The sequence below is a fragment of the Neofelis nebulosa genome, chromosome 18 (genome assembly GCF_028018385.1).
Source record: "Neofelis nebulosa isolate mNeoNeb1 chromosome 18, mNeoNeb1.pri, whole genome shotgun sequence".
In the NCBI taxonomy this organism is placed as follows: Eukaryota; Metazoa; Chordata; class Mammalia; order Carnivora; family Felidae; genus Neofelis; species Neofelis nebulosa.
In genome coordinates, this window is record NC_080799.1 from 3041944 (window position 1) to 3067625 (window position 25682).

Genomic DNA, 25682 nt, shown 5'->3' on the forward strand with positions numbered 1-25682 from the left:
TGACCTCCCACAGGCCTGGCCTCTTTGCTCTCCCCCTTCCTTTCTGGATCCTTTCCAGACTTTGTGTTTCTCTCCTTGGTGTGAATTCCCAAGACCCTCCTCTCTCTCTAGACTCTGCACCCAACCCCCCCAAACTGCTTGATAAGGCCCCACAGGAAAGGGAGAAGAGATTGCAAATGTTCATGTTTGGAACATCACAAATGCACTCATCGCAAATATGAGTGCACGAATGGTGACACTCAGGAAGCGCTGCGTCCCCCTGCAGTGTGTGAGTGGGACACGAGCTGTTGAATATTGACAGGCCCCAGCCCCGTGCTCAGCACGTGCACATACTTCAGACTTACCTTTTAATACACACGATGGCTCTGTGAGCTGGGTAGAGGTCTCTCATTTCTGTGATGAAGAAACGGAGCCCAAAGAACTAGTTCGTAAGGAGTTTTCTGTGGCTGCTATAACAAATTTCCACAACGTTGCTGACTGAAAACAACACAGATCTGTTTTCTTACCATTCTCGAGGTCAGAAGTCCACAGTGTGTCCGGCAGGGTTAAAATCGACGTGTGTGCAGGGCTCCATTCCTCTGGAGGGTGTGGGGAAGAATCTGTTTCTCACCTCGCCAGCTCTAGAGGCTCCCGGGCTCTGGGACTCGTGGCCCCTCGGCCACCCTCAGAGCCCGCGCTCTCTCTGGCTCTGACTCTCCTGACTGCCTGCCCTTTTGGGGACCCTTGTGATTGTTTGGACCTGCCCACATGGTCCAGCATCATCTCCCCATCTCGGGATCCTTAATCACATCTGCAGAGTCCCTGTGCTGTGTGACATAACCTATCGACAGGCTCTGGGCGTGAGGACGAGGCCATCTTGGGGGCCATTCTGTAGCCTGGGAGCAGCTGAATGCACTGCACACGGAGGCAAAGAGTTGGGTCGCGCCTTTTCCCACTGCTCCTTGGGGGGGGTCTTGGAGGTCTTTACCTCTGGATAGCTCTGGCACAGTTGGCCGTGGTCTTTGACTGTGTTCACACCTAGCGCCTGGTTCATTTTCCTCATTTTGGGCCAGGGCGCTAGTTACACACGGCTTGTGGCAGACGGAAAATTGAGGAATGTGGCCAAGGACCGCCAGCAAACACACCCGCGCCTGATGGACAACGGTGCGCGTCTCTAAGACAAGTGGAGGCAATTCTGTTTTATGTTACTGGGCTGTGTCTGTCATGGAGATGAACTGCATGGTCATTAACCGTGGCAGGATGTGGAGACAGTTGGGAAAAGTGACTCTTACCCTTTTTTACTATTTTTATCCATTTCCCTCATTGTGTTTTCCTGGGGGGTATCTAGGCACTATGAGTGATACTACCTAAAATTTGCACGCTGTCTTTATCTCACGGGTGCATTGTCATGGTTAATAATGTTTCAGTATACTTAGACTTTCCCAAAATGGTCCTCTTTAAGTAATTTACAGCTATATTTTGGGCATATCACCATTTACCCTCGCAAATCTGAGTTGCCTGCCTATTTTCTCATTTTAGACCCATCCTAAAGTCCAAATCAAATGGTTTTATAAAGCTTTTCCTGGGCAAGTCCAAAGTGGGTAGTTCTTGAGAAAAAAGATTGTCTGTCTCAAAGGAAATGATCACTAATCTTCATAGCCGACCCCAAGCCTCTGATTGCTGCCTCTTGTTAGTAGGAACAACAGTTGGACCTAGTAGGGAAGAGAATTCTTACCAGAATTCTCAGGGAGGCCCGGCTTTGCTGTTCTGCCCCGACCCTCAGAGGGACCCTCACCTCCAGCTTCTCTACCTCAGAGGCACGGGGCTCCTCTGTCAAGATCTGGCATATTGTGGAGCACTTGTCCTCCTGGTCGATGTCCACCCATGGGACTGTGTCAAACCCAAGTGCATCACCAGCTCCGTGGCCACCGCCGCATGCTGGGCACTGTCTTAGCTGCTGAGGAGCCAGACATGAGTCCTAGAGAAGTGGGGGAGAGAGAGAGACAGAGATAGCACAGGGAGGGAGAGACAGAGACAGCACAGGGAGGGAGAGGCTTACCCCCCGGGGCCTCAACCCTGCTGAATGCCAGGACAAAGGTTTGTGTCAAATACTGTTCCTGGCCTCTTTCCTAACTGGGTCAAGGGAGACTCAGGTGAGGGAACTTTCGGGAATTTGTCTGGGGTGGGGTGGAGGGGACTGGATGAGAGTCTCGATTCTTCAGCTTTCCTCGGGAAAGTCACTTCATCTCTTCGGCCTCTGTTTGCTGTCTGTAGAATGGGGAGGAGAACTTAGCTCAGCGTTTTTGAGTCTGGGGCATCACCCCAGCCTGTGCTACCCCCCACTGACAGACCAGCAGCCTGCTTTGTGTCCGTAGCCTGGGGGGGCCAGTGATGCGTGCCAGGGTCCTGAGCACGATGCCAGGCCCATAGAACATGCTCAGAAAAGTCTGAATCTTCTCATTCTGTGAGGAGCGCAGAGCACCTTTGCGGAGGATGGTCGAAAGGGGCTTACTGCTCCTTCCGCACACCTGCAAGCAGCCCCAGCTGGTGGGACGACTGGGGGTGGCCAGGGAGGTCCGTCCTCAGGGAGACCCCTCCAAACGAACAGGTTCACCGTCGCTGAAATGGAACTCAGAGGAGTCCGTCCGAACTCAGGGGAAACCCCCTCCGGCTGTCTCCTAGCCGGCAGCTGTGCTGGGTTCCCCAGTGCGGGGTCGGGGGCAGTAATACGAGGCCGCCCGGGCCCAGCTCAGCCCGTGAGGGGCGGCAGCTCTCCCCGGAGAGATTTTCGTGTCACGGTAGCAAGGGAGGTGGTAATGGTTCCTGAGGGTTTAGTTCAGCAGCCTGGGGTTTAAGTACCTCCCAGCTTTGTGTATAAGTCCGTTTCTCTCTGTGGACTGACCGTTTCCCGCGTTTGTTTGCCAGGCTGTGTGCATAAGCGCCTTCTGTTTACATGCATATGCCATGGCCCCTACTCGTGGTTTCCAGAAGGAAAGTCATTAAGAGAAAGTTGGCTATTCTTCTAGATTTATTTCCATCTTCCTGGCTGACAGTTCTGTCCTTGCGCACGAAGATCTCGCCCTGTAGTCTGGGGAGCTCGCGTTTTCCAGGGGCGCGGCGCCACTGAGGACCAGCTGTAGTCCTTGAGGCCACCTGTGCTCTGCGGGCACAGCTTTGTCCCTTAGTCATCAAACAGACTTTAACAAAGAGTGGAACCTTTTTGTGATAATTACGTTTCTCTAGAAGGAGTGATGGTGGCTGACTTGCTGGGGAGAGCATCCCCAGGAGCCGTGTCCCAGGGGGTCCGCCAGCGGCCCCGCCTACCTTTCCCTCTTCATGGCAGCTGCTCCTTGTGATTGATCCCGCCAGGAGGACCCACCCTGCCACGGGCGCCGCCCCCGTGGAGCCAGGGTCAGGTGCTCTCCTCCCAGTGCCCCTTCTGCAGAAGGAAGAAAGTCTCCCTGTGCTCTATTCTGAAGAAAAGGAGATGCGGAGAGAAACTGACTTGTCTGATGCTTGAATCGCCAGCCTCAGCCTCCGGACCCACCCTACTAGGTGAGAGTGGCTGGGTCCGCCCCACGTGCTCACTGCTCTGGGAGGGACTGATTGTCACAGAGGTCACATAAGGGCACACACCCGCTCTGCGTACTGGCTCAGTCACTTGGCCATGGCAGTGCCCGTTGACTTTGGGGCTGACTGAGGTCTTGTTTTTATTATGCCATATATAAGATAAAGTGAACTTACATCACGGGCGTCTTCGTGGTTCATTCAGTTGAGCGTCCGACTTCGGCTCAGTCATGATCTCACCGTTCACGGGTTTGAGACCCACGTCGGGCTCTGTGCTGACAGCTCGGAGCCTGGACCCTGCTTCAGATTCTGTGTCTCCCCCCTCTCTGCCCCTCCCCTGCCCACACTCTGTCTCTCTCTCTCTCTCTCTCTCTCTCAAAAATAAACATTTGAAAAAACTAAAGTGAACTCATTTCAGACTTGTCCACTGATGTGGAGGATCTCAGGAGACCCCCCTCTGGGGAGACTTCCCCTGGTGCCTGCCTGGGTTTTAGCCATCTTTCTGGAATCCTTGTTGATGGTTTCTGGTTTGAGTAGATTTTATGTCTGGGTAAGTTCTCTTTGGGGACCTCAAGACTACATGTTCTTGTTTTTTTTTTTTTTTCTTGTTTTAATTTTTTCGTTGTTTGTTTTAGTGGGGGGAGGGGAGAAGTGTGCCTGGAAATGTTTATGCCTAAACTTCAGCACTCTAAAGAGTGCTTCCTCTCCTCATCCAACTCCTCTCTTTTGCATATGACCACACCAGAAATTGCTCCTGGTCACTTCCTTGTGTCTAGAGCTGGAACAATTAGTTAAAATAACAAAAGGCCCTGGATCAAGTATAAATTCACTAAAATGCTTTTTTAAAGTAGCTAGAAGTAAGAATAAAAAGTAAAATGAAATGAATGAACTAAAAAAATAAGTAAATAAATCAACGCAGCTAGAAAATTTAAGAAGAGCTGCTGTAAATAGATGTATTTCTCCTGGGCAAAAACCCCTGATGAAATACACCCTCCAGGAATTGTATCAAGTTGCCCTGTAATTTTTCCCTCTCTCTTCCGTCTCTGCTGATACGTGGCATCTTTCCAAGAGGAGGAGGATCGATTCTGTTTACGACACGTCAACATGTGTCGAGAGGAGGCCAGGAATTTTCTGGCATTAAGGTCTTGTACAGTGGGTGTTGCTGCTGGGGCAGTTGATGGATGGAAAGGCCTGGAAATGAGGTTTCCTAGGCCCGCCTGCTGCCGCGTTGGTCCAGCTCCTGCGCGGATGGCTTTAGGTAGTAGCAGCTCTGCATCATTTTATGACGTGAATCTGGTAATTCAGCGACTCGGCCGTGTTTGTATCGCAGTCTGTTAACTAGAATGCTACCAAGTATTTGATATTTCACCCTGGAAGGAGGACATTTGACTGCATTTAGTATTTTACTACCTACACACCGCGCCTGATAGACTGAGGAGCCAGATTCAGGTTCAGCAAACACCGAGTGAGGACGCCGTGTCAGGCTCATTCATGTCGTTGCCTGATTGGTACTTCACGAAGGTCCTTTTGATGGGAGTATGGTCACTCCTATTGCGCAGATGGAAAAACCAAGTAGTGAGCCTGAGGGAACAAATCAGAGCCAGACCTGATTCTGGGCCTGTCCATCCACATGGGCCACACTTGCCTGGTCATTTCGAGGACCTTTCTGCATGTACACAGAGTATTGTGATTACTCCAGCCTGGGTTTATCCATGGAGTTCCTGCCTATCATCTGCCGTGATCTCGTACTGGCGGACAGAGGGGGTGTCTTCTCTGGAGACCGTTGGAGATTATCCTTGAAGGCAGGCCGTGTTTAATCTCGGGCCGCCAGGAGCTGCTCTTGGAGAAGGTGAAGAAGCTCTGAGCTCTGGTGTCCTTTCTGCTCTCATTCAGAGACAGACATTGTGCCCAGGAGGGTGTCCCCTCCGCTTCTCTTTATGGCACCCAGAAGTTTCTCTGCCACGGCTGGGCCTACTGACCGGGATGCTCACCCCGTACTCGTGCTGCTGGCAAGCAGTCTGCAAAGCCGCAGGCCAGGCCCACGGGTTGGGAGAAATTCGGACGCATTGTCCTTTGGGACATGTGCTGTCTCACAGGAGCCCTGGGCCAGAGCTTTGGGTCGAAGGCCAGACACGTGGGTAGGAAACCGGTCCTTCCTTCCATGTCACCTCCAGGGGCAGCCCCCCTGTTCCTGAGGTGTTACATATGTTTTGGGCTAGAGGACCTGGCCTGTCTTTCTAATGTGACATCTGCATTTTACTTCTTAAGGAGCTGTCACCAGGAAGATAGATGTTAGATCTCCACGTTTTCTGGTGGCTTGGCTGACTCTTTGGCTCCTCCTCCTTTAACATTCTATACAGTACGCATTGGGGACTTCATACGGCTGCCATTTTCTTCTTCTGTCTTTTGGATGTGTTCTTCCCTCCTTGTGTTCAGGGACCATATTCCCTGGTTACCTTCCTTGGACAGTGTCGTTCACACAGCAGTCACTCCATACAGACTCATGGGGTGATTGGATTATCTCTTTCCTGGCCTGGGTTCTGGCACCAAGATGGAGTTGAAAGCTTAAGCATGAAGAGAGAAAAATGAATACCTGTATGTTTTCTTCTTGTTATTCATTCAACATGTATATGTTGATTACATCCTTTCAGTCAGGCTCTGTGCTTAAATACTGGGGGACAAGTGTGCATAAGGCAGAACATGTGAGTGTTGAATATACCTCACATCCAAACAGTTTTAAGGTGGTAATCATCTCAGACATCCTATCCCGTAATGTACTCCCACTTGTATCTGTAATTAAGAGTGGACACTTCATATAGAATAGAAGAATTATGTTGAAGACTTTACCTCTATAAATTTACCTCTATTTCCCCATATACTTGCCCTTATGAAACTACCTATACATGCTATAGAAAAGAGTCCCTCTGTGGACTAAATTGAAATGTTTGGCAAGGCGTGGACCACAGTGGTAACTAAGCTGATGGAAAGTTGGCCCAACCCCTCCCTGTCTCTTTCTTCCATCTCTCGTGGTCTTTCTCCTACCACAGAAGGCCAGAGTGTGTGTTACCGGACAGCCACCCCTCTCACATTTGATGGCTACCTTTCTCCTTGGGGGCTGTGTTCCCGGTACAATGGTGCTGAATTGCCATCCCCTGTACCCAGTGTTTCCCGCCATCTATCCTGAGTATTCTTGTCTTCTCAGCTCACCTCGTCCTTTCTGTTGGTTTGAAATTCTAAGAAACAGGCCTCCCACATTCTTCACTTGCTTTCAAAATGTTCTTCCTGCACCCACCGCAAACGGTCAGCAGCACGTGTTTACTTTGTGGCTAAATACACATGATGTTCCGGTGCCTTAACGTTTATTGAATATCCAGAGACTCATTATTGCCAAAACTACTCGAAAGCAATCTTAGTTCTTATAACTATACCAGTAATGGGAGTACATTAATTTTGAAGTTGTCTGCCTTGGAGTAGCTGTGAGGCTGTAAGGCTTGAGATGCAGGCTATACTCAGAACAATAAGCCTTAAACCTTTCCATTCAAAACTTAATTGTTTAATTAACATGGAGAACATTTTAGATGTTTGTGTTTTTAAGGACCTAAAAATAATGTCCTTCATCTTCTTGTGCTCTAAAGTTTTTAAAAAAATGTCCTTGAATATCAATACAAACTTAATCAAATGCTGCCTTACCATTTGTGATAGTAAAACCACAAACCCAAGTTATACTTTTATGTTTTATGGGCACAGTTCTTATTTTACTGAACCCTTCACTGAATTTTTATCGTAATGTATAAATCAATGTATGTATTACCATCCAGTTTGTGTGAACGGTGTCAAGGATCAAAAAACTCACTGATAATCGAAGACCGTTTATCTTTTTTTGAAAGCCCAAGGATGGGTTGCATTGAAAGTTTTGAGGCACATCATGGAGATTTTTTTGGATGTCCCCCGGGACTGCCACTTTGGGCCCACAGCCACTCTTAGGGGAAAGTTAATAAAGTGTTTCCTATTACTTCCTATAGTTTGTAAAAACACTGAATCTAGGGGGCTCAGTCCAGTAGGCGTCTGAGTCCTAATTTCGGCTCAGGTCATGACTTCGTGGTTCGTGAGTTCAAGCCCCGCATCCAGCTCTGTGCTGACAGTGCAGAGCCTGCTTGGGATTCTCTGTCTCCCTCTCTCTCTCCACCCCTCCCCTGCTTGCTCTCTCTCAAAACTACATAAACATTTTTTAATTAAGTTAAATTTTAAAAAGGAACACTGAATCTGAGCTCCTTGGGATATGGGCAGTGTGCACTTGGTTCAGCTTCGTATCTCCTCCACTCCGAGTTAGGCCTGGGGACTCCAGGCTGACTGAACAGTGGACGCAGTTACTTACGTCTCTTCCTGTGGCAGTCCGTGCGAACATCTGCCCTTCCATTCCTGCAGCTCCAAGGTGAGGTGCATGCTGGGCTGTTTTCTTCCACCGCCAAGGGCACTTCTGTAATTAATGTATCTGTGCCACAGGTTGGAAAGCAGGTGTTCTTTATGGCGTCCAGAATGTGACGTCCTCGGACGTTGGCAGGTGTGGCAGGAAACTCACTTGTAGCTGTGCCCCCTGGTTGGCTCCCCACCCCCACCCCACACATCACATGCATAAGCCCTTGGGTCTAGGCGCCCAGGGGCGTTTTTCCCTCACAGGGGATTCTGATCAGTGCTGGCGGTCAGAGACCCCAAGGAACTCTCTGAGGTTTTAACTTTCCCGAAATAGAGAATTCTTATTTTGCTTACTGCCTCAAGAAAGTATTGGGAGAATCAAGTGCAGAGTCAAAGGCACTTGGAACGTTCCCTTTAAAATGAGCTCTCTTGTGAATCACAGCATCTCCTCCTTAGGACAGCCCCACGACGAAGGACAGCTGATAGGTTTCTCTCTGAAAACTCCCTGTGCTTATAGTCAGTAGCAGGTGACCCTTTAACTTGTCCTTCATGAGTCTGACACTCTGGTTTCCCAAGCTGTGGTGCATTTTACCCATACTGGATTACGTTTTTAAGTTAGTGTATTCCTATCTTTATCACTATCCCAAAGAATTAGAATTACAAGATTTCATTTTGAAATGTAGAATTAAAATGGGGAAGACTAAGGAAATAGTTTTATGTAAAACCATACATACGTTTATTTTAATAAAGTTAAAATAAAGGAAGAATCTCTCTGGCTTAATACTATAATTTTCCTGCAGAGTCAATGTAAGTTTTAAATTAGTACTTCGGAATTATGTGATAAAAAAGCCACGTAGTCCATATTATGGGCAAAGTATTCAGTGCGTGCCCTCGCGTTCATTTTGAAAGTTGTTCTTCTGTAACAAAAGTGATTTATCCTGGAAAAATTGGAAAAATATTTTAAAACACAGAAATCGAAAGAAAATAAGTTATAATCGTACCACTCAACAGGAACTATTAACATTTTGTGCACTGAGAATGCCTTCTTCTCTTTTTGAACTCTAAAGGGACTCTACTGTATATGCTGTATCTGGATTCATGTGACTTCTGGTAACAGAAACCCTAACTTACACAAGTTCAGACATGAACGAAGTACCTCATTCCCCGAAATAGCAAGCCCAGAGACGGGATGGGCTGCAGGATGTGGTTCATTGACTGGGGCAGCTGGCAAGGTGAAAGACCCCAGTTCTTTCTTTTTTCTCTCTCCTGCTGCCGACGTCATAAGCGTCACACTAAGGTGGCTCTCTTCGTGGTCACCCCATTGCCACTGTGAACATCCGGACAACACGCTTCCTTGCTCGCATCTAGTGGCGGGAGAAAAGCCCTGGTGCCCAGCCCTGGAAACCCTGTCCTTCCATCTGGTGAGAGGGGCCTAGAGGCAGCTGCCCCAGAGCAGGGACAGTCACCACATACATGCCAAAGCCCACCTGGTTCAAGCCCGGTCTCCTTTGTCAGTCACTGGCAAGAGGGGTTGGATTACGATGATCGGCTTAGACTAGTTGGGGTCAATTCTGCAAACCACTTTGCTAGTGTAAAATGCTGGAGATGTGGAATCGATGGTGGATGTCAACCCCCACCTCAGTAACCAGACGTTTTCACAGAATATTTTACGGACACATGTGAGAGTCCTGTTGAAGGATCACTTAGCATACTTCCTCATCATTGCCTTCAGGTTGTTGACCAATTTGCTCTGACTCTCAAAGTTCTGTCCCTCCTCCTGCTCTTATCTACGCACCGCCTTTCCTCTGCATTGCAAGGGTGGCTGCCTGCAGCTCAGGACAGCACATTTCCTCCTGGCCTCCAGGAGGGGCGAGAGCTCCCCGCCAAGCAAGCTCCGCCTCCTTCAGCCGCTGGGCAACTCGGGTCCGGACCAGCCCCTGATGGTCTTGAGCGTGGCACCGGTACCTGTGCTGGCCTCCGATGACCAAGAGACACGCCTGGTGCTGCGAATGGGCCGATTTGCCTGCATGTGTGGTGCCCCACACAAGGTGTGGGCTCAGCAGAATCAAGGTCTGTTGGGGAAGAAGAATGAACGTGTGCTACCTGCTCCACTGTCCTTAAGAATTGCTCTTTTCAGAGGCGCCTGGGTGGCTCAGTCGTTTAAGCGTCCGACTTCGGCTCAGGTCATGATCTCACGGTTCATGGGTTTGGGCCCCGCGTCGGGCTCTGTGCTGACAGCTCGGAGCCTGGAGCCTGCTTCGGATTCTGTGTCCCCGTGTCTCTTTTGCCGCTCCCCCACTCACACTGTCTCTCTCTCAAAAATAAACATTTAAAAAAAAATTTTAAATTTTCTCTTTTTGCCACCATTATAACAATTATCTGAATTATCTGAAATTAAGATAACTGTCTTTAGATAGTTTAATTTTCATTAAAAAAAATCTGTTTCTTCGTTAGACATGCTCTGTTCAGAAAGAGTTGGAGAGGAAGAAAGAATAAAGTCCTCATTAATCTAATGTTCTCCAAAGCTTTGGCATTTTTGCGGTGTCTTTTTTGGCATAGACAAATTTTTCCTCATAAGTTTTGACTTAAAATGGTCTAGAAATTAAAAACTAGAAGAAAAAATGGGCTTAAAGATACAAATTATCATAGATGTAAACTTTAATATTTTTGTTCTTTATGTACTTTTTTATTTTTAATAGCCTTGAGACAATGTCATAAATAATATAGAGAATTAATAGGCATTTTTGCAGAATAATTCTGAGAAATCATAGGCATATTTGAAATTACTATGGCAAAAATCAGATGTTAAGGAAAAAAGTTATGACATACTCAGTTTTTAAAGTTATACTATTAAGGTGTAACTTCAGGTGTAATAAATATTCATGTTTAATTTTAGGTGCTGGTGTGACGTGCACTAAAATAAAATGGAACAATTTCTGTGGTTCTATAAAGGAATCTATAAAGGAGTCATAAATAATTATAGTAAAGCTTCTTTGAGGTATTTTTATGGGAATAAAAATTGAAAACTTGTTAATAGGGAAATTTTTGTGAGAAAGAGGTGAGTTAGTCTTAGAGACCTCAAGCTGCAATATATCGTATGGGAACCCTGAATAAGCAGTTAACTTCTCAAGATAATCTTGTATAATGTATAAAAGTTGAGAGTTTTTGAAAAAGCTTTCCAGAAGGTAGCAGGAAGGAAAAAATTATTATTATAGTAAAATTCCCCGTGACAGATCACCCAGTTTCTGTGTTTTTTCTGTTACCGGAACCGAGACCTGATCTGGATTTGGAAGGGCTACGGCTGCCTAGGATTAAAATGAACAAATAGGGGCGCCTGGGTGGCTCAGGTGGTTGAGCGTCCGACTCTTGATTTGGGCTCAGGTCATGATCCCAGGGTCGTGGGATCGAGCCCCACGTTGAGCTTCACGTTGAGCGTAGGGCCTCCTCTGCCTCTTGCCCCTGTTTGCATGCTTGCTCGCTTGCCCTCTCTGTGTCTCTCTAAAATAAATGGATTAATTAATCAAAATAAAATCAAATGAACAAATGTATTTCCTGTAGAATGACAACTTGTGTGCAGCCGTGGGATTCACTTCAGGTCCCAAGGTGCTCCCAGCATTGGGAACTAAGAGCCCTTTGGTGCTCAGAAGGTGTCTTACTCTCAGTGGGAGGCCTCCCTTTGTATTTTGTGTTTTGTAGCAAAATCTACAAATGCTAGCAAGAGCAGAGGATACCAGGACAGCTTATTTTAATTAAAAGCTGCTTGGATTTACGGAAGTTGTGTCTTTGTTGTGCTTCGTCCTCTTCTTTTGAATAACCTGGTGAGTCTGGGTGTGATCTGGTTGGCAGAGCATCTGTTCATACGTGGGAAGATCGTGTTCTCCCTCTGGTATTGTTACCTTGCTAGGTTACCTTGAACGAATAAGTTAACCTCCCTGTTCCTCAGTTTTCTCATTTCTGAAGAGAGGGTGGCTGGTCAAATGTGTCTCCCAGGTTCTTTCCTGCAGCAGAATTGGGCTCTACGGGAAGTCTCCGTGAGGAGGGGTCAGACTGTGAAATGGGTGGGGCGGGGAGATGGCTGGGGTGAAGGACGAGCAGGCCTGGCATCAGCAGTTATGGGAGAATCCAGTTGAAAGGGCCAGCACCATGCCCACTGGCGACTTTTCTTCTACCCGCCAGTTGAGAAATAGAGGTACAGAAACTCTAATGAGGTTCCTTGGGAGGCGGAGAAAACCGCAGCAAATTCATTTGCCCCCCGGTCTAGGTTTTGGCCGGTTCCGCCTTCCATCTGAGAGTGTATTTATAGTTTGTGGCCATGCTGTGATCTCACGGCCCTGCCTGAAAGAAAAAGACCAGCCCTTCTGGGATTTCTTGAACTTGTTACAACTTCCCAGGGGAAGCTCTGAGTTTTTAACTAACCCTGGATATGTGAGTGCCTCGAAACCGAGGGTCAGTAGGGAAGCAGAGGGCTCAAAGCCTCCCTACAGGAGTGTGGACGAGGCCAGAGGAGGCTCAGCCACCGCCATGTGCCTCAGCTCGGCCTGCGTGTTTTTGTCCTTCAAGATCTTTTTAAAGCCCTGGCCACGCCTCTCTCGTTGGCCTGATAAACTAATTTGCCTTACAAACAAGAAGCGCTGTGGAGTGGCTCTGACGCTGTCTCTTGTCTGACACAGAGCCATCACACTGGAAAATCAACTGGTGATCCTTGCGGCGACATCGGGTGATGCCAGGGTTTACTACGCGCAGGCCGTCAACGAACGCAACGGAGACAGCAAGACCAGCCCGCTCGTTCACCTGAGCGTAGCAGGTGAGTTTTGAGATGCCACATGATAATTCTGAAAGCAATAAAGTCTTGATTTAATTAATACATGTCTCACGGGGCCCTTTGCAATCAATCTTCTGTCTCTAGGATGGTGGCCATGGTTCAATATTGATCCACTGTCAATAGCTGCTTTCTTTGAAGCTGTACGCGTAAAACGTGAACACAACAGGTGATGCCCACTGCGAGATCTTATTCGTTTTGGGGGTTTCAAAAATCGTTTTTAACGCGTATTGTTCTTAACAACAAATCTTGGTTTATAAGGAATTCCATCAATGAACCTCATTTGAGACTAGATTAGGCACAGGTTATGTTAATTTAATAATAAAATCCTTGAGAAAACATAAATATTGTGTTCAAATTAGCAGTGTTTCTTAATCATAATGAGCTGACCATTTTTTCTACCTGATTTAACGGAATTGTGAAGAGAACATGCACAATTACCGTTACACCTGCAGTTTACTTACAGAAATGTTAGTCTGAGGAAACTTAGTTTAAACATTTGGCCTTTGTAGAGGTCTCTAGGAATTCTCCCAGAGTTGATTGCTGGAGAAGGGGAAAATGACCAGAAGCAAAAACTCTGACCTAAAAGATTAAAGCGTGCGTCTCACGGGGCCCGTCGCCAGGCGTTTGCAGCATGAAGCTTCATGGGATGAAATGAGGTGATTTTGTGTTGAGAAAATACAGGTGGGAAATAGTTGTAGACTTCAGAATTCCGTGATCACATCAGACAAGAGTGAAGTAAGTGATTTTGTCTGTATGGTAGCAGACGTCACCTTTTTGAGAAACGTCTCTGAGCAGTGGCTTCCCCCTCGGGTTTGAAAAGTTTCCTTTCATTCATGGGTTGGGATCATAGCGTTTGCTGCTTGTGCTCCCCAAGGGATACGATTGCACGAAGCCAAGTAGGGCTGGCCGAGGGAATGTCTGTGGCAAACATGGGGTAGGAGACCCCGGGGTTACCTGGTCGGCTTCTACGTCCCCTCACGTTCCTGGTAAGTGCCCCCAAGTGGCCATGATCCTGCCATCAGCCCCTTCGTTCCTGGGAATTGAAACCTGATCTCCAGATTATAGACTGGGCACAGACTGGGCTGTCCCCATGGCCTTTTTAAGGCTTTGGAGAGTTATGTGCATCGACTAGGTGTGGTGTTCACAAAATATAGGCCAGGAGGTACTGATATTTAAAGGACCAGAGTGGAAATAAATATGACTTCTCGAGAATTTTTTTCAGTATCGATAACAACAGATGGAAATCACATTATTAAATAGATTGATTGCTTTAGTGATTTCCAAGTTTTACAATTACAGCCATTTCTTCTATTTAGAAAATAGATTTATCACTCAATTGTGATATACCTACCAGGATAATAATTGGTCAAACTGGTAAAACTCTAGGTCAGAAACAAGGAAATTGGCCTCAGTCCGTTGGAAGAGAGAAAAAAATTCCACAAATGTTCTGGTTAATGTAATGCTAACATCAGAGAGTTATGAAATAGTCTGAACCCATGGTGTTCTGCATTGCCTATTGTAGAAAGGCCAGTAGGAAACAAAACTAATACAGTGATTTTGCAAGTTGCCATATTAATGGATACCGTAGCGTTAGGTAATTGGGATATGTAAATGCTTTTTCAGTAATTCCAGTTTCTACTCCAACCCAGAAGTGTATTGGGAGTAGCTCATAAATATTATAATTAACTGCCTTGCATTTTGCTCCTTGTGTATTTTTATCTTTTCATTGGCACCAGGTAAAATGTGTAGAAGGTGGGTTATAAAGAGGTTGGTGATACGGATGGACTTGTTTTAAATCTCAGGAGAAAAGCTGCCTACTGTTTCCTTATATAGTCTTTGTGTTTTATTGGGTCCAAGTAAAATGTGAAGAATGAGAAGGTTGAGGAACCGGCCTTATTTTGATTCTTAGGATAACATTCTGTTGACATATTGGATTTAGCTGAAAGTTAAATGGCACTCAATTATGCGCTTTCTCACTAAAAATCCTATTTTGAAACCTCTAAAGATCAGGAAATTGATAAATCTGCAGAAACCCCAGAACTGTGTGTTTACATGTTGCTTCCTTCCGGAACAGTGGCAGAACCTATAGTTCAGGACTCCCTGCAGCACCGGGGGAGGCTGCTTGGGGATGAGGTGTCCTCAGCACACTTACAGATCTTTTGTTTCTTTTTTTTTTTTTTTCTGATGGAGGCTTTGTAAAAACACCAAACAAGATTGATGAAATTTTTTTTCAAAACTTGCCAGCCAGCATTTCTGAAGAATCCAAAGATGCTACAGCCAATTATCATTTAACGAAGATAAATTTTTCTTCGACATCAGGGGAGTAAAATAAAGAATGTTTCTGTAGTGAATACGACTGAGGTTGGTAGGGGTAACTGGAGATTAAGTTCCTGGTGCCTCGTACTGTAACTGATTTGAAATTGGAGAGTGCCCGGCGGCCCCACCTCTCGTGTCCTATCGTAAGAATAAGCTGTTCCTCCTGCAAGACAGCCCAGTGTCAGGTGGGAGAGCACAGGGGGGCCGGCCTTGCCTCCAAACATCTAAATGAGCGATGCCCTAACACCCAGCCCCCCAGGGAGAATGATGTATCTTCCCCAACAACTGTGGACTTGAGAGTTCAAAACCTCACCACTGTTTCGGTTGCCAAACGCTTTACCTACACGGGAAGCGTATGGGAAGCAAAAGATAAAGAGGATTTCAATAGAAATAAATACATGTTTACAAAAGCATGACAATTAGAGGGGAAATGCAGTCCCATAATGGTGCCGCCTGCTGTTGGTGCACGGTTAGTGGCCGGCGTTCTCATCTCGTCACGTTTCTCCCCCTTTTGTCTGGCCAAGAAGATAAATTGCAGCATGTGCTGCACAGATACCTCCTGTCCAGAAGGAGAGGCCATCTCTGAACTCTGCGTTCTCCTCCCCCGTGAAAGCTTGCTGCCATCTCATGGGTGGATTTGCTTTGAAGTTGTGATGTGACGTGAAGCCAGCAGATGTCAAGGACATACATAGGTGGGACCGTTGAAGCGCCCTGCATGAATTTTTCATCGCTGGCTCCCGCGGTTCAGGTGCACGCCAGAAAAAGAATGGGCTGAACTCACCCGAGAGTAGACGTTTCTATTCTGAGGTCAGACCCAGGCAAGCTTTTATAAACCTGTCGACCTGCTTTTGGTTTTTGCTTTGAAGATTTTACATTGAGTTAACTTTTGTGGATCAGATCTTCTGAACTGAATGAATATGTGAATAAGAGCCTCTCCTTAAAATCAGAGAAAAGGGTAGAGTCAGGAGATGAGAGGAATTCCGCATGATGATCAATCCATCATTGTGGGACGGCCGCCTGCACACCTCGACACATCATCACTTCTGACCCGATGCGCAGGACGCCAGGCGTAATGAGAGTCTCTGCTGGGGAGGAGGCTTAGGGGGAGAGAGACACGGCCGCCTGCCTCCTTCCTGTGTTTTCACGTCTTTCATTTCAATGCCTGCTCTTCAAACAAAGTCCTTAGCTAGCATATCATTTTAGCTGATCCTCCTTCGGGCTGACAAACCGTTGCTTTTCATTCTGAAGACCACTTAACATTCTTTTGTCCTCTATAATGCTAATTTGACTGCAGACCTCATATACACTTAGTAGTTGAGACCGGATTCCTGAGAATAATGTCCAGGAACAGTCAAACAGTCGTCTGAGAGAACTGCCCGGTAAAACCTGACTTTTGTGTGCCCAGATAAGATTCTCTCTTGTTTTCTTTGTGCCTTAAAATTTCAGGGAGAGAGGGGGCAAGGCATGAGCCTGTCAAGTGTACTCTGATGTGGGTTGGATTCCCAAAGCAATAGTAGCAGTTTGAAATATTACTGGAAACCTGTCTAGAGACTGTGGCCCTCCCACAAATGATCAATTTAGAATCCTGCTACAGCTTTACATATTGTATGGACCTTTACTGCCAGAACTTTGAGAAACACATATAGCAAGTGTCGTGTGCTTTATGGTAGAGTGATGAGTTAATCATTTAGAACGGATTGAACCTTCTAAGTAGGGTGTGTAATGAGACGTGCTCTGGCCCGGGGATCCTGGGGCTGGGCGTGAGCAGAACTGAGTGTAGGCTGTGGTCTCTAAAGCATGTTTGTAGGCACTCCATCAGGAAATAAGCCTTGAGCCTTCGCCCTAACATATGCACACTCGTTTATAGATTATAAGCATAAGAGATACAAAAGAGATAAGTGGTATCTTTAGTGTCTTGCTAATCTTGAACATCTTATTAATCTTAAAAATAAGAAAAGTAGTTATTTTACCAGTAGAAGTGAGTTTATTCAGGAATAACAGAACATTGCAATTCAGGACAAGCAAACCATGGCAAAACGATAGGCAAATCCAAGAAACAAAGGAGAGGAACGTTGTTTTATGGAGAAGAAGGAGGAAGTTGTATGTGGCAGGGGCGGGGATTGAACAAACATCCATTGGGGAAAGACAAGGATTCATGGTGGTGACGGTCCCTGGTTGGCTGAGTTTCAGGGTGGTTGATTTTGTTTAGGGCACGCATTGCATTATCTTGGCCTGCCGGGCCCTGTAGTTGAGGTTTCTTTCCTGTTGATTGTTCTTCTCTTGGGTCTGTAATAGACATTTCTTCCTGTGAGAGACATCGAGTGATGTCACTCCAGCCTCCTGTTCTAGCCCCCGAGCCGACTTCAGTGAGGTTCCCCTTCATTAATTTTTAGATTCATTCCATCTTTAGTTCATGTCTCATGGCACAATAGACACTTCTTGAGTGGAAATCCATATTTTACGTCGTCTTCCTGCTGTTTAGTTTTTTGGACAAATTCTTGCAACCTCTGTTTAAGGAGGACTATGTATCCAGTATCATTGCCGATGCAGAGCCGCTGTTCGTCGTCCTCTTCTGTGCTGCCTGTGGAGTGACTCCAATCTGTGCCTCTTGCCAGGAACACTTGTGTCTGGTTATCTATTCTGTGACAGTTAGTTTAGTTAAAACCAAATATAGCTGGTCCTTGAAGAACACAAGTTTGAACTGCATGGGTCCACTTACATGCACGTTTTTTTCCCGATAAACACAGTATGGCTCTGTAAATGTATTTTCTCTTCCTTATGATTTTCTTGATGTTTTTTCTCTAGCTTATTTTATTACAAGAATATAGCATGTAATACATAAAACCTACAAAATTTTATGTTAATCGAGTGTTAGGTTATTGGCAACAGTAGGCTATTAGGAGTTAAGTTTGGGGGAGTCAAAGTTAAACACAGATTTTCAACTGTGCGGGGTGTCAGCAACCCAACCCCCATGTTGTTCCAGGGTCCACTCGACACAAATACGTCTATCTGGGCGAAGGTGAAACCACAGCCCATTGGCAAGTTCTGAGAGCAGACAGATACATGAGGGCATCCTGTCTACCTCCTTGAAAATGCACATTTTTGGTTCTCCCCTTGAGAGAATGTGCATTAATTACAGTGTATGCTGTGGGGCCATCCCACCAACACACCTGGCATTATCAAAGGTTAGTTTTCTTCTTATGGCTTTGCTTTAAAAACATAGATTAGGGGCGCCTGGGTGGCTCAGTCAATTGAGCATCCAACTCTTGATTCCAGCTCAGGTTGTGATCTCAGGGTCGTGAGTTCAAGCCCTGTGTTCAAGCCCTTACTTAAAAAAAAAAAAAAAAAAAAAAAAAAAAAAAAAAAAAAAAAAAAGCTAGTTCTGTTTTGTTTCTCAACCCCAGGCATATGTTTATATGGGTTAGTGACAGGCTTAGAATCAAGTTCAACTGGTGATTCTCAACCAGACTTAGTTTAAAACAAAACAAAACAAACAACAACAACAACAAAAAAGACCAGTGAGGCCCAGCGGATGAGACAAAACTGGGTTATTTCCATTACCTACCTGCTCTCGTCCATCTTCTCTTCCCATGCTGCCTTTCTTTCCCCTTTATGGCTGATTGCAGCCTAATCTCACCATTGGCAAGTCTGAGAGAGTCAGTTTAAACCATAAATTGTAACTTGCCCTCGACTTTTCAATGTATTCAGGGTAACCAAGTATCCTTAGTCTCCCAAAGCAGCCTATGCGGACCTCTCAGGGCACACACACACATTTCCAAGGGGGTAAGCAGGCACGCATAATCTTTGCGGAATCTATTTCCAGGTGCTTTCATATACTCTTCCTAAAGCCAGATCTGCCTGAGCATGCCCGAGTTTCAGGGAGCTCTCTTCCTTCCGCGGTTGCCTCTCTTACTGGGCACAAATCACACTCATCCCGATTCTTTAACACAGGCATTAAGTGAGGGTGTGAGTGTCCAGGTGCCAAACAAAGGGGTAATCCTAAATGTCAGTATCGGGATTGAGAAAGTGAAGGACTCTACTAAATCATTGTATAAATTAGGTGCTTCGGTGTCTTGCTGTCTGCAAAATGAGGCAGGACCAAAACGCAGTGTCAGTTGACTTTTTATGACAAATAATTTTTGAAGATTGCAGCCTCTGCTTGTAGGACAGGAAGACATTTCTGGCCTCTTTGTGGTTTGGGGGCGATTCGCCTAACACTAGTCAATGAAATGTGAGTGGAATGAAGCACATCGCTTCCAGGCCAGGGATTTAAGAGGCAGCAAGTGACCTTCACACTCTCCCTTCCCTGTGGCCAGGCCACTTTTGGAGATGGTGGAGCCCAGGCTGGAAGCTGTCCAGATACTGGAAGAACAGCCCGAGAGAGCCCCCAGTGGAATGACGCCTTAGGGAGCGGGGAACGCACCTCTGTGTGCCAAGCACTGTGATTCCACGCTTTATTTGCTACCGGAACAAAAAACGATCTATCCCAACTAATAAATGACCATGTGGAGTTCAGAAGGGGCTAAAAGAACTGAGAGAAACCCAGGTAACAAAATTCCTTCCACCGTCGTCTGCTTTTCTACGAGCATAGTTTCACAGGAGTTATATGTACGGAAAAGAAGTAGGATTAGAATCAGGGTACACGGCTATCCATTTCTGGGAGAGAGGCATTTTCAGTGATTTTTTTTTATGTATAATATTCATCAAAATCGGTTATACTTTTGATTAATTGAGTACAAATAACAATTGTAACAGTAACTCAATCCAAGAGAACTTTTTTTTTTTTTTAACCCCAGAGCCATATGGTTGCTGGGAAATTTTAATTTATATGCGTATTTTGTCAGAGGCTATGATAGGGTGATCAATAAAATACTTGGAATCGTTAAAAGTAATAAATTAGGATAAAATTCTGTGGGAGGTATAGAATGAAAGTATAGGTTCAAGATGAAAAAGGAATGAGGTCAGATTTCTGGCTACTAAAAATTAAAGCTTGTTGATGTCTTTTTTTCAAATGGGTGATAACGTGCATCAAATCCTTAGACCTGCTCTATCAAATGCCTAGATTCCTTCGGATACATATAAAAGAGGCTGCAGACTTCTACTTTATTAAAAGACACTAACATATCCAAAATTAAAATACATGTGAAATTCCCTTCTCTGTAGTCCTTCAAATGTGTGTTAAAAAGCGTTAGATGTTAACGTTAGCTGTGGAACAACCCGGTTTGGCAAAATTCTTCTAGGTGATGTAGGAGCAGAAACTGTTCCGAGCTATAGGCAGCTCTGATGCTAATTTATAAATAAGTGTGCTGTTAAGTGATTCCCCAAGGGAGAGGCAGAAGCAGGGCCCTGATGAGCCTTGAGCTGCAGGTAGGTGTTTCACGGACATTTTCCCTGTTGAATCCCACAACAGCCAGTGAGTCCGTGATCAACACCATTACCGAGCTGAGGGCTCCAAGGCCCCAAAAAAGGTTGGGGTCATCGACCAAAATCACAAGAATAGCGACTAGGGGATTAGGGACTCAATACAAAGTTTCTCTGAGCCCCCAACACCCTAGATTTTCCTTTTAAAAAGGAACAGCCTGTATTTTGCACACTGGGTGTGCTTTGGTGGCCATCCCGTGTCCAGGCCAGAGGAGAAGGCATAGAGAGCTCAGGAAGCAGCCTTCCCGTTGAACTGGACATTCCGTTAAGAGCTTCTCCACACTCAAACCTCAGAGGAGCTTGGTTTGGTTTCCAAAAGGAAGCTCTGTTTTGAGCTCAGAACCGCTCCCCGTAAACATTCAGTCTCCGTGTACTGTTCATGCACATGCAGCTCGGAGGCTGGCACCCTTTTGCAGCTGCCGGGGGTACACTTGGGTGGCCGTGAGTGAGAGTGTGAGCACAGGTTTGCCGAAGTGTGTGGCGGGAGAGGAGGTAGTCAGCACTCGGTGACGGAGCATTCGTAACAGCAGGGTGTGTTGTCACTTGTCTCCCAGGATGCAGTAGACACTATGTGGGCGTAGAACAGGACGCGGTCTGCTCTGGTGACGCGCTTGGCCATCCTCATGTCCCAGCCATTGCTGGTGACCGGCCCTGGCGGACTCTGCCCCCAGAGCAAGCCACAGCCGGCAGGGTGGAGCACAGCTGCTCCAGCCGCTGCATTCAGTAGACAGAGGGTCGGCATTCACTTGCTTCTTTCAGGATAGGATGATTACCCAAGGGCACAGACCGTCACCTAGTAGTGACTTCGTAATCAGACCTTAAATCTCCCCCAAAGCCCACCTTTAATGTTTTTCACAACTACCCCTCCTCCTGTCCCCTTGTGAAATACATCAATTTAAATTCTTTTGTCCAGACATCTCGACACAGGAGTCTTCTGACTGGCGCTTCTGAGGCTGCAGCTGGATGTAACCCTAATAATTTTACCCTTGACCCTGGGATCTAATTTCTTAACCTTAGCCAACAAGCAGCCGCATGCTTGCATTCAGGTGACTGAGAATTTGACATCCTTTCATTGCAGGTTCTTAATAATTAAACAGAACATTTCAAAACTTGTCGTGTATTGAGAGGGACTCAACGTTGTGACTTACTCATGCAGTAAGTACCTTCCCAGCCTGGATCACTTCGGATGTCACATTCATTGAAGTACTTCATCTGCTTTCCCTGTCGCTATAATTGATATGAAAAGATAAGCAATTTTTAGAGGGCACAAGCAAGGGGGATGGAAAATTGAATTTTCCTCGCAATCATTTTTATCAAATCTAACATACATCCATTACCCATCTCGTCTGGGGAAATCCTAAACAAAGTAATGGTTATCAGCCAAGATGAGGCCACAGAACCGGTTGTTAGCTGTAAATAGAGTTTTCTGTGAAAAACTGTGTTTACTCAGTAGTTGGATACAGCTGGTGACCGTGGTTAGTTCCCTTGTGTCGCAGCTTTTACTCTTTCCTGGACTAAATAATCCCACTCTTACCTTCATGTTGTCCCCTGGCCTTTTATGAAGGGGCTCAGTGTTCTGAAGTCACTGATTAAGAAACACATGTTTAGTTTGTCTTTCTTCAGAGTTTCCAAGGTTTGCAAACTCACATTGTCCTACTTGCTGGGCTAAAATGTCTTTGTGGATCGTGCTTCAGAAAAATGAGATATGTGGTTTTCTGATTTGGAGGGAACGTGGAGAGAGGAAGCAGCCTCAGTGACTGCAGGGTGTCGTGGAGGGCAGGCCCGATTCCCTCCCGTGCTAACATCCATTTCAGGCTTTCCCCGAAGGATAGGAAGACAGGATGTTGCCTAATGTATGATGAAAGCCTGTGATACTCGTTGTCTTAGCTTGGGCGCTGCAGCAGAACACCACAGGCTGGTTGGCTTGTGGACAACAGACATTTACTCCTCTCGACTCCGGAGGCTGGGGACTGCCAGCCTGGTCAGGTTCTGGGAAGAACCTTCTTCTGGGATGCTGAGTTCCTACTATATACTCACATGGTGGAAAGGGTCCCTTTAGGAGGGCACGAATCTCCTTCATGAGGGCTCCATTCTCATGACCTAATTACCCCCCAAAGGCCCCACATCCTGATGTCATCACCTCCTGCCTCCACACTGGGGGGTTAGGATGTCAGCATAAGAGCTTGGAGGGGACCCAAAAATGCAGTCCATTGCAACAGTAGGAGCAGCAGTCATTTACCAAAGTCTGCTCTGGGTCCAGTATGTAGATATTCTACATGATTTCATCCCCCATTTTTAAAAAAGCCCTAGGAGGTCACTGTCATCCCCATTTAACACACGAGGAAACAAAGGGAAGAGATAATGTGTGCAAGGCCGCACAGTTAATTACGTGGCTTACTTTCCACCCAAGTCTGTCTTCTCCCAAAGAGACGGTCTCTGTTTTCTTTATTGACATTATTTATATTGCAGATCATTTTCGATTTTTAAAATCACGTTGAAAGTTCTTAATCTGGTGGCTGCTTTTCTGTTTGCAGCCTGACAACCAGCCACCTTCTGATAACAGTTCAGTTCTGCCTTTACAACTAAGTCATAATGTTTTATGGCTGATCACTGTAAATGATGTTCTTTCAGCTCTCATAGAAGGCAATTACAGCGGGTGATTAAAGCTGGAGATCTTTACAGGATGCATGTGAATACTAAATTAAGCTTTAAGAAAATCAGGTAAAGCGTCTGTTAAAGTAAAAGGTCACTCACCTGCTCTAAAAACCATTACTGAATCCAGAGAGCTGGACTCCCCCACTTTTCCAAGAACATGTGCGTCTGAGATGTGAAAACCCATGGAATTTGTATCAGAAATAAGAGGAACCAGAAATAGATATTGAGATGTAGACACTGTATGTCCTAATTAGCCAGTTCTTAGCAACAGTCTCCACCTGTGAGTTTTTGTTCTTCCGGGTAATTACTCCGCCTGTACCCTCTCCCCTTTTATGATCTCCAGCCATATCCTCCTTGGCACAAAGTCAGTTCCTACCATCAGAGCCTGGTATGGCTCTGTATTTGGTAGAGATGTCATAGGGCCTGTGAGACATGTAACTGCTGATTCTCAGTGTGACCTGCTATTTGCCCAGGGGTATTGGGGGGGTGGGGCTTTTTCAGGTCACGTCCCAAAGACTGTTATTTTAAGTGGTTGCATAGATTAGGAAACCGTGAGCTGAGAATTCCCTGGTTCACCCTAGCTCCACACCTGAATGACCACCTGCGAAGTCTGTGGGCCATCATGGTTTTGTGATATTCCTAGGGAGCAGCATTGAGACACAAGCCCACAAGTGCCAAGGCACTGATGGAACTCCTGAAAGTACGGCTGTTCATCCACGTGGGTCCCCAGCATGGACTTGACAGTTGGCGTCAGAGCTGGAAAAGCAGCCGTGCTGGTGACCCACTCGGCTGGCTCTGCACGGTTAGCTGTGTGTTTGCTCATCTTACTGGGAATGGACTTGGGGGCTGTATCCCACCTGCATGGTAGGCCCCACGCTGTGCCCTCCCTTCACTTTCCTGGAAAGATCACAGCACACTCCAGTATACTCCCCCATCAGGATGTCACTCTGTGGCTGTATTAATGCACACAGGCTGGAATTACACAAATGTTTGCCCTCAGGTGGGAAGGTTTCCAGCACAAACGTGCTTCCAATTTCAGACTTCTCCCTTTCTATTCTTTGAGACTTTGGGAAGCACCCTTGTCAAAATGACCTCGGTATAAGACCATATACAGGACTCGACCTTTGGTTATTAGTTGATTTCAGAAAGTTGACGTGGTTTCACACTTTTTTAGCCTATGGAGGAAAGCTTCTCCTGCAATGAGAAAATAGTCTTGGGAAAAAAAATATGCAAAAAATGTTACTGTTATAAAGAAGTATAAAATGAGTAGGCAGTGTTCTGAGCCTTTTATTTCTTTGTTCATTTTAGTTATAGTGTTTAAAAAATCACGACAGTAAGCATGTACTGGATAGAAATCCAGGAGGCTCCAGTTCCTTGGACACTGTGTTCCCATTAAGATGGGCAGGATCGTGGGGCACCTGGGTGGCTCAGTCGGTTAGGTGTCTGACTTCAGCTCAGATCATCATCTCACGGTCCGTGAGTTCAAGCCCCGCGTCGGGCTCTGGGCTGACAGCTCAGAGCCTGGAGCCTGCTTCAGATTCTGTGTCTCCCTCTCTCTGCCCCTCCCCCTCTCACGCTCTGTCTCTCTCTCAAAAATAAACATTAAAAAATTATAAAAAAAAAAAAAAAAGATGGGCTGGATCATACCCATCACTCAAGTTTTACCTGCTGGACTGAAGGTGAGCCCTTGTGCCCCTGCCAGCTTCTGTTCTGACTGGCTGGTGCCCCTACCACCACGTTGGCATGTCCATCAGTATATATTCTGAATATCACTCCAGCCTGGAAGAATCCTCAAGGACGAATAAGAAAGTAAACCTCTCATCATTGTGGAAGGACTTGGCATATTTTGCTGTTCTGGAGTCCCCCCCAGGCCATCGCTCCACACACGTCTGAATGGAAGGGGCAGTGGGCAGGGCTGCCCTGTGATTTCTCTGGGCCTTTACAATCTGTGTGCCTCCTTTTTGTCCCAGCGTATATGATCCCTCCTTTTAAAAATTGAGATTCCGTGTCTGCTATTTCACTCAGAAAACGCTGAGCATCTAGTAAGTGCCGGCATGATGCTTGCTGCTGAGGAAATGACATGAATAAGGCACACACCTTCTTCCCTTTCATGAGCTCGAGCTTTGCTGAGCAGAGAGGCAGACCCCGAGCAGATGGCAGGGTCGTGATGTGGGGGACGCCCTGTGGAGTGGATGTAGGGGCCGGTGAGTTCTGCCGCCAGCTTGGGAAAACATCATCAGACGAGCTCTTTGGTCCTTGCCTCCATCTACAGAGACACGCACTCCCAGCGAGATGGTGAAGACCAGGAGGTTTGGGGCGGAGCTACGCTCCATTCCACTCAGGACGGTTACAACTGCTGCCCTCTTGTCTGTTCCGTTTCCCATACCAGTGTGCCCAGGACGCGCGTTCCAGTTAAGTGTAGCATCCTGATCTCTTACCAGAATGCGTGTTCCCCGAGGGCAGGCTGCCCCTCGTTCCACCAGCAGCGCGTGAGAATCCATGGGGCCTG

The 25682-nt window shown here is 46.4% G+C and overlaps 1 protein-coding gene across 3 annotated transcripts in view; it reads left to right on the plus strand.

Annotated features, from left to right (window-relative positions):
* Positions 1-25682, plus strand: part of SDK1 (sidekick cell adhesion molecule 1) — an 881306-nt gene that overhangs the window by 514178 nt on the left and 341446 nt on the right. For all 3 annotated transcript variants that reach the window (XM_058711917.1, XM_058711919.1, XM_058711920.1), the window contains exon 5: positions 12630-12763. In XM_058711917.1, the coding sequence (XP_058567900.1) occupies positions 12630-12763 (134 nt within the window). The remainder of the gene's footprint in view (positions 1-12629; positions 12764-25682) is intronic.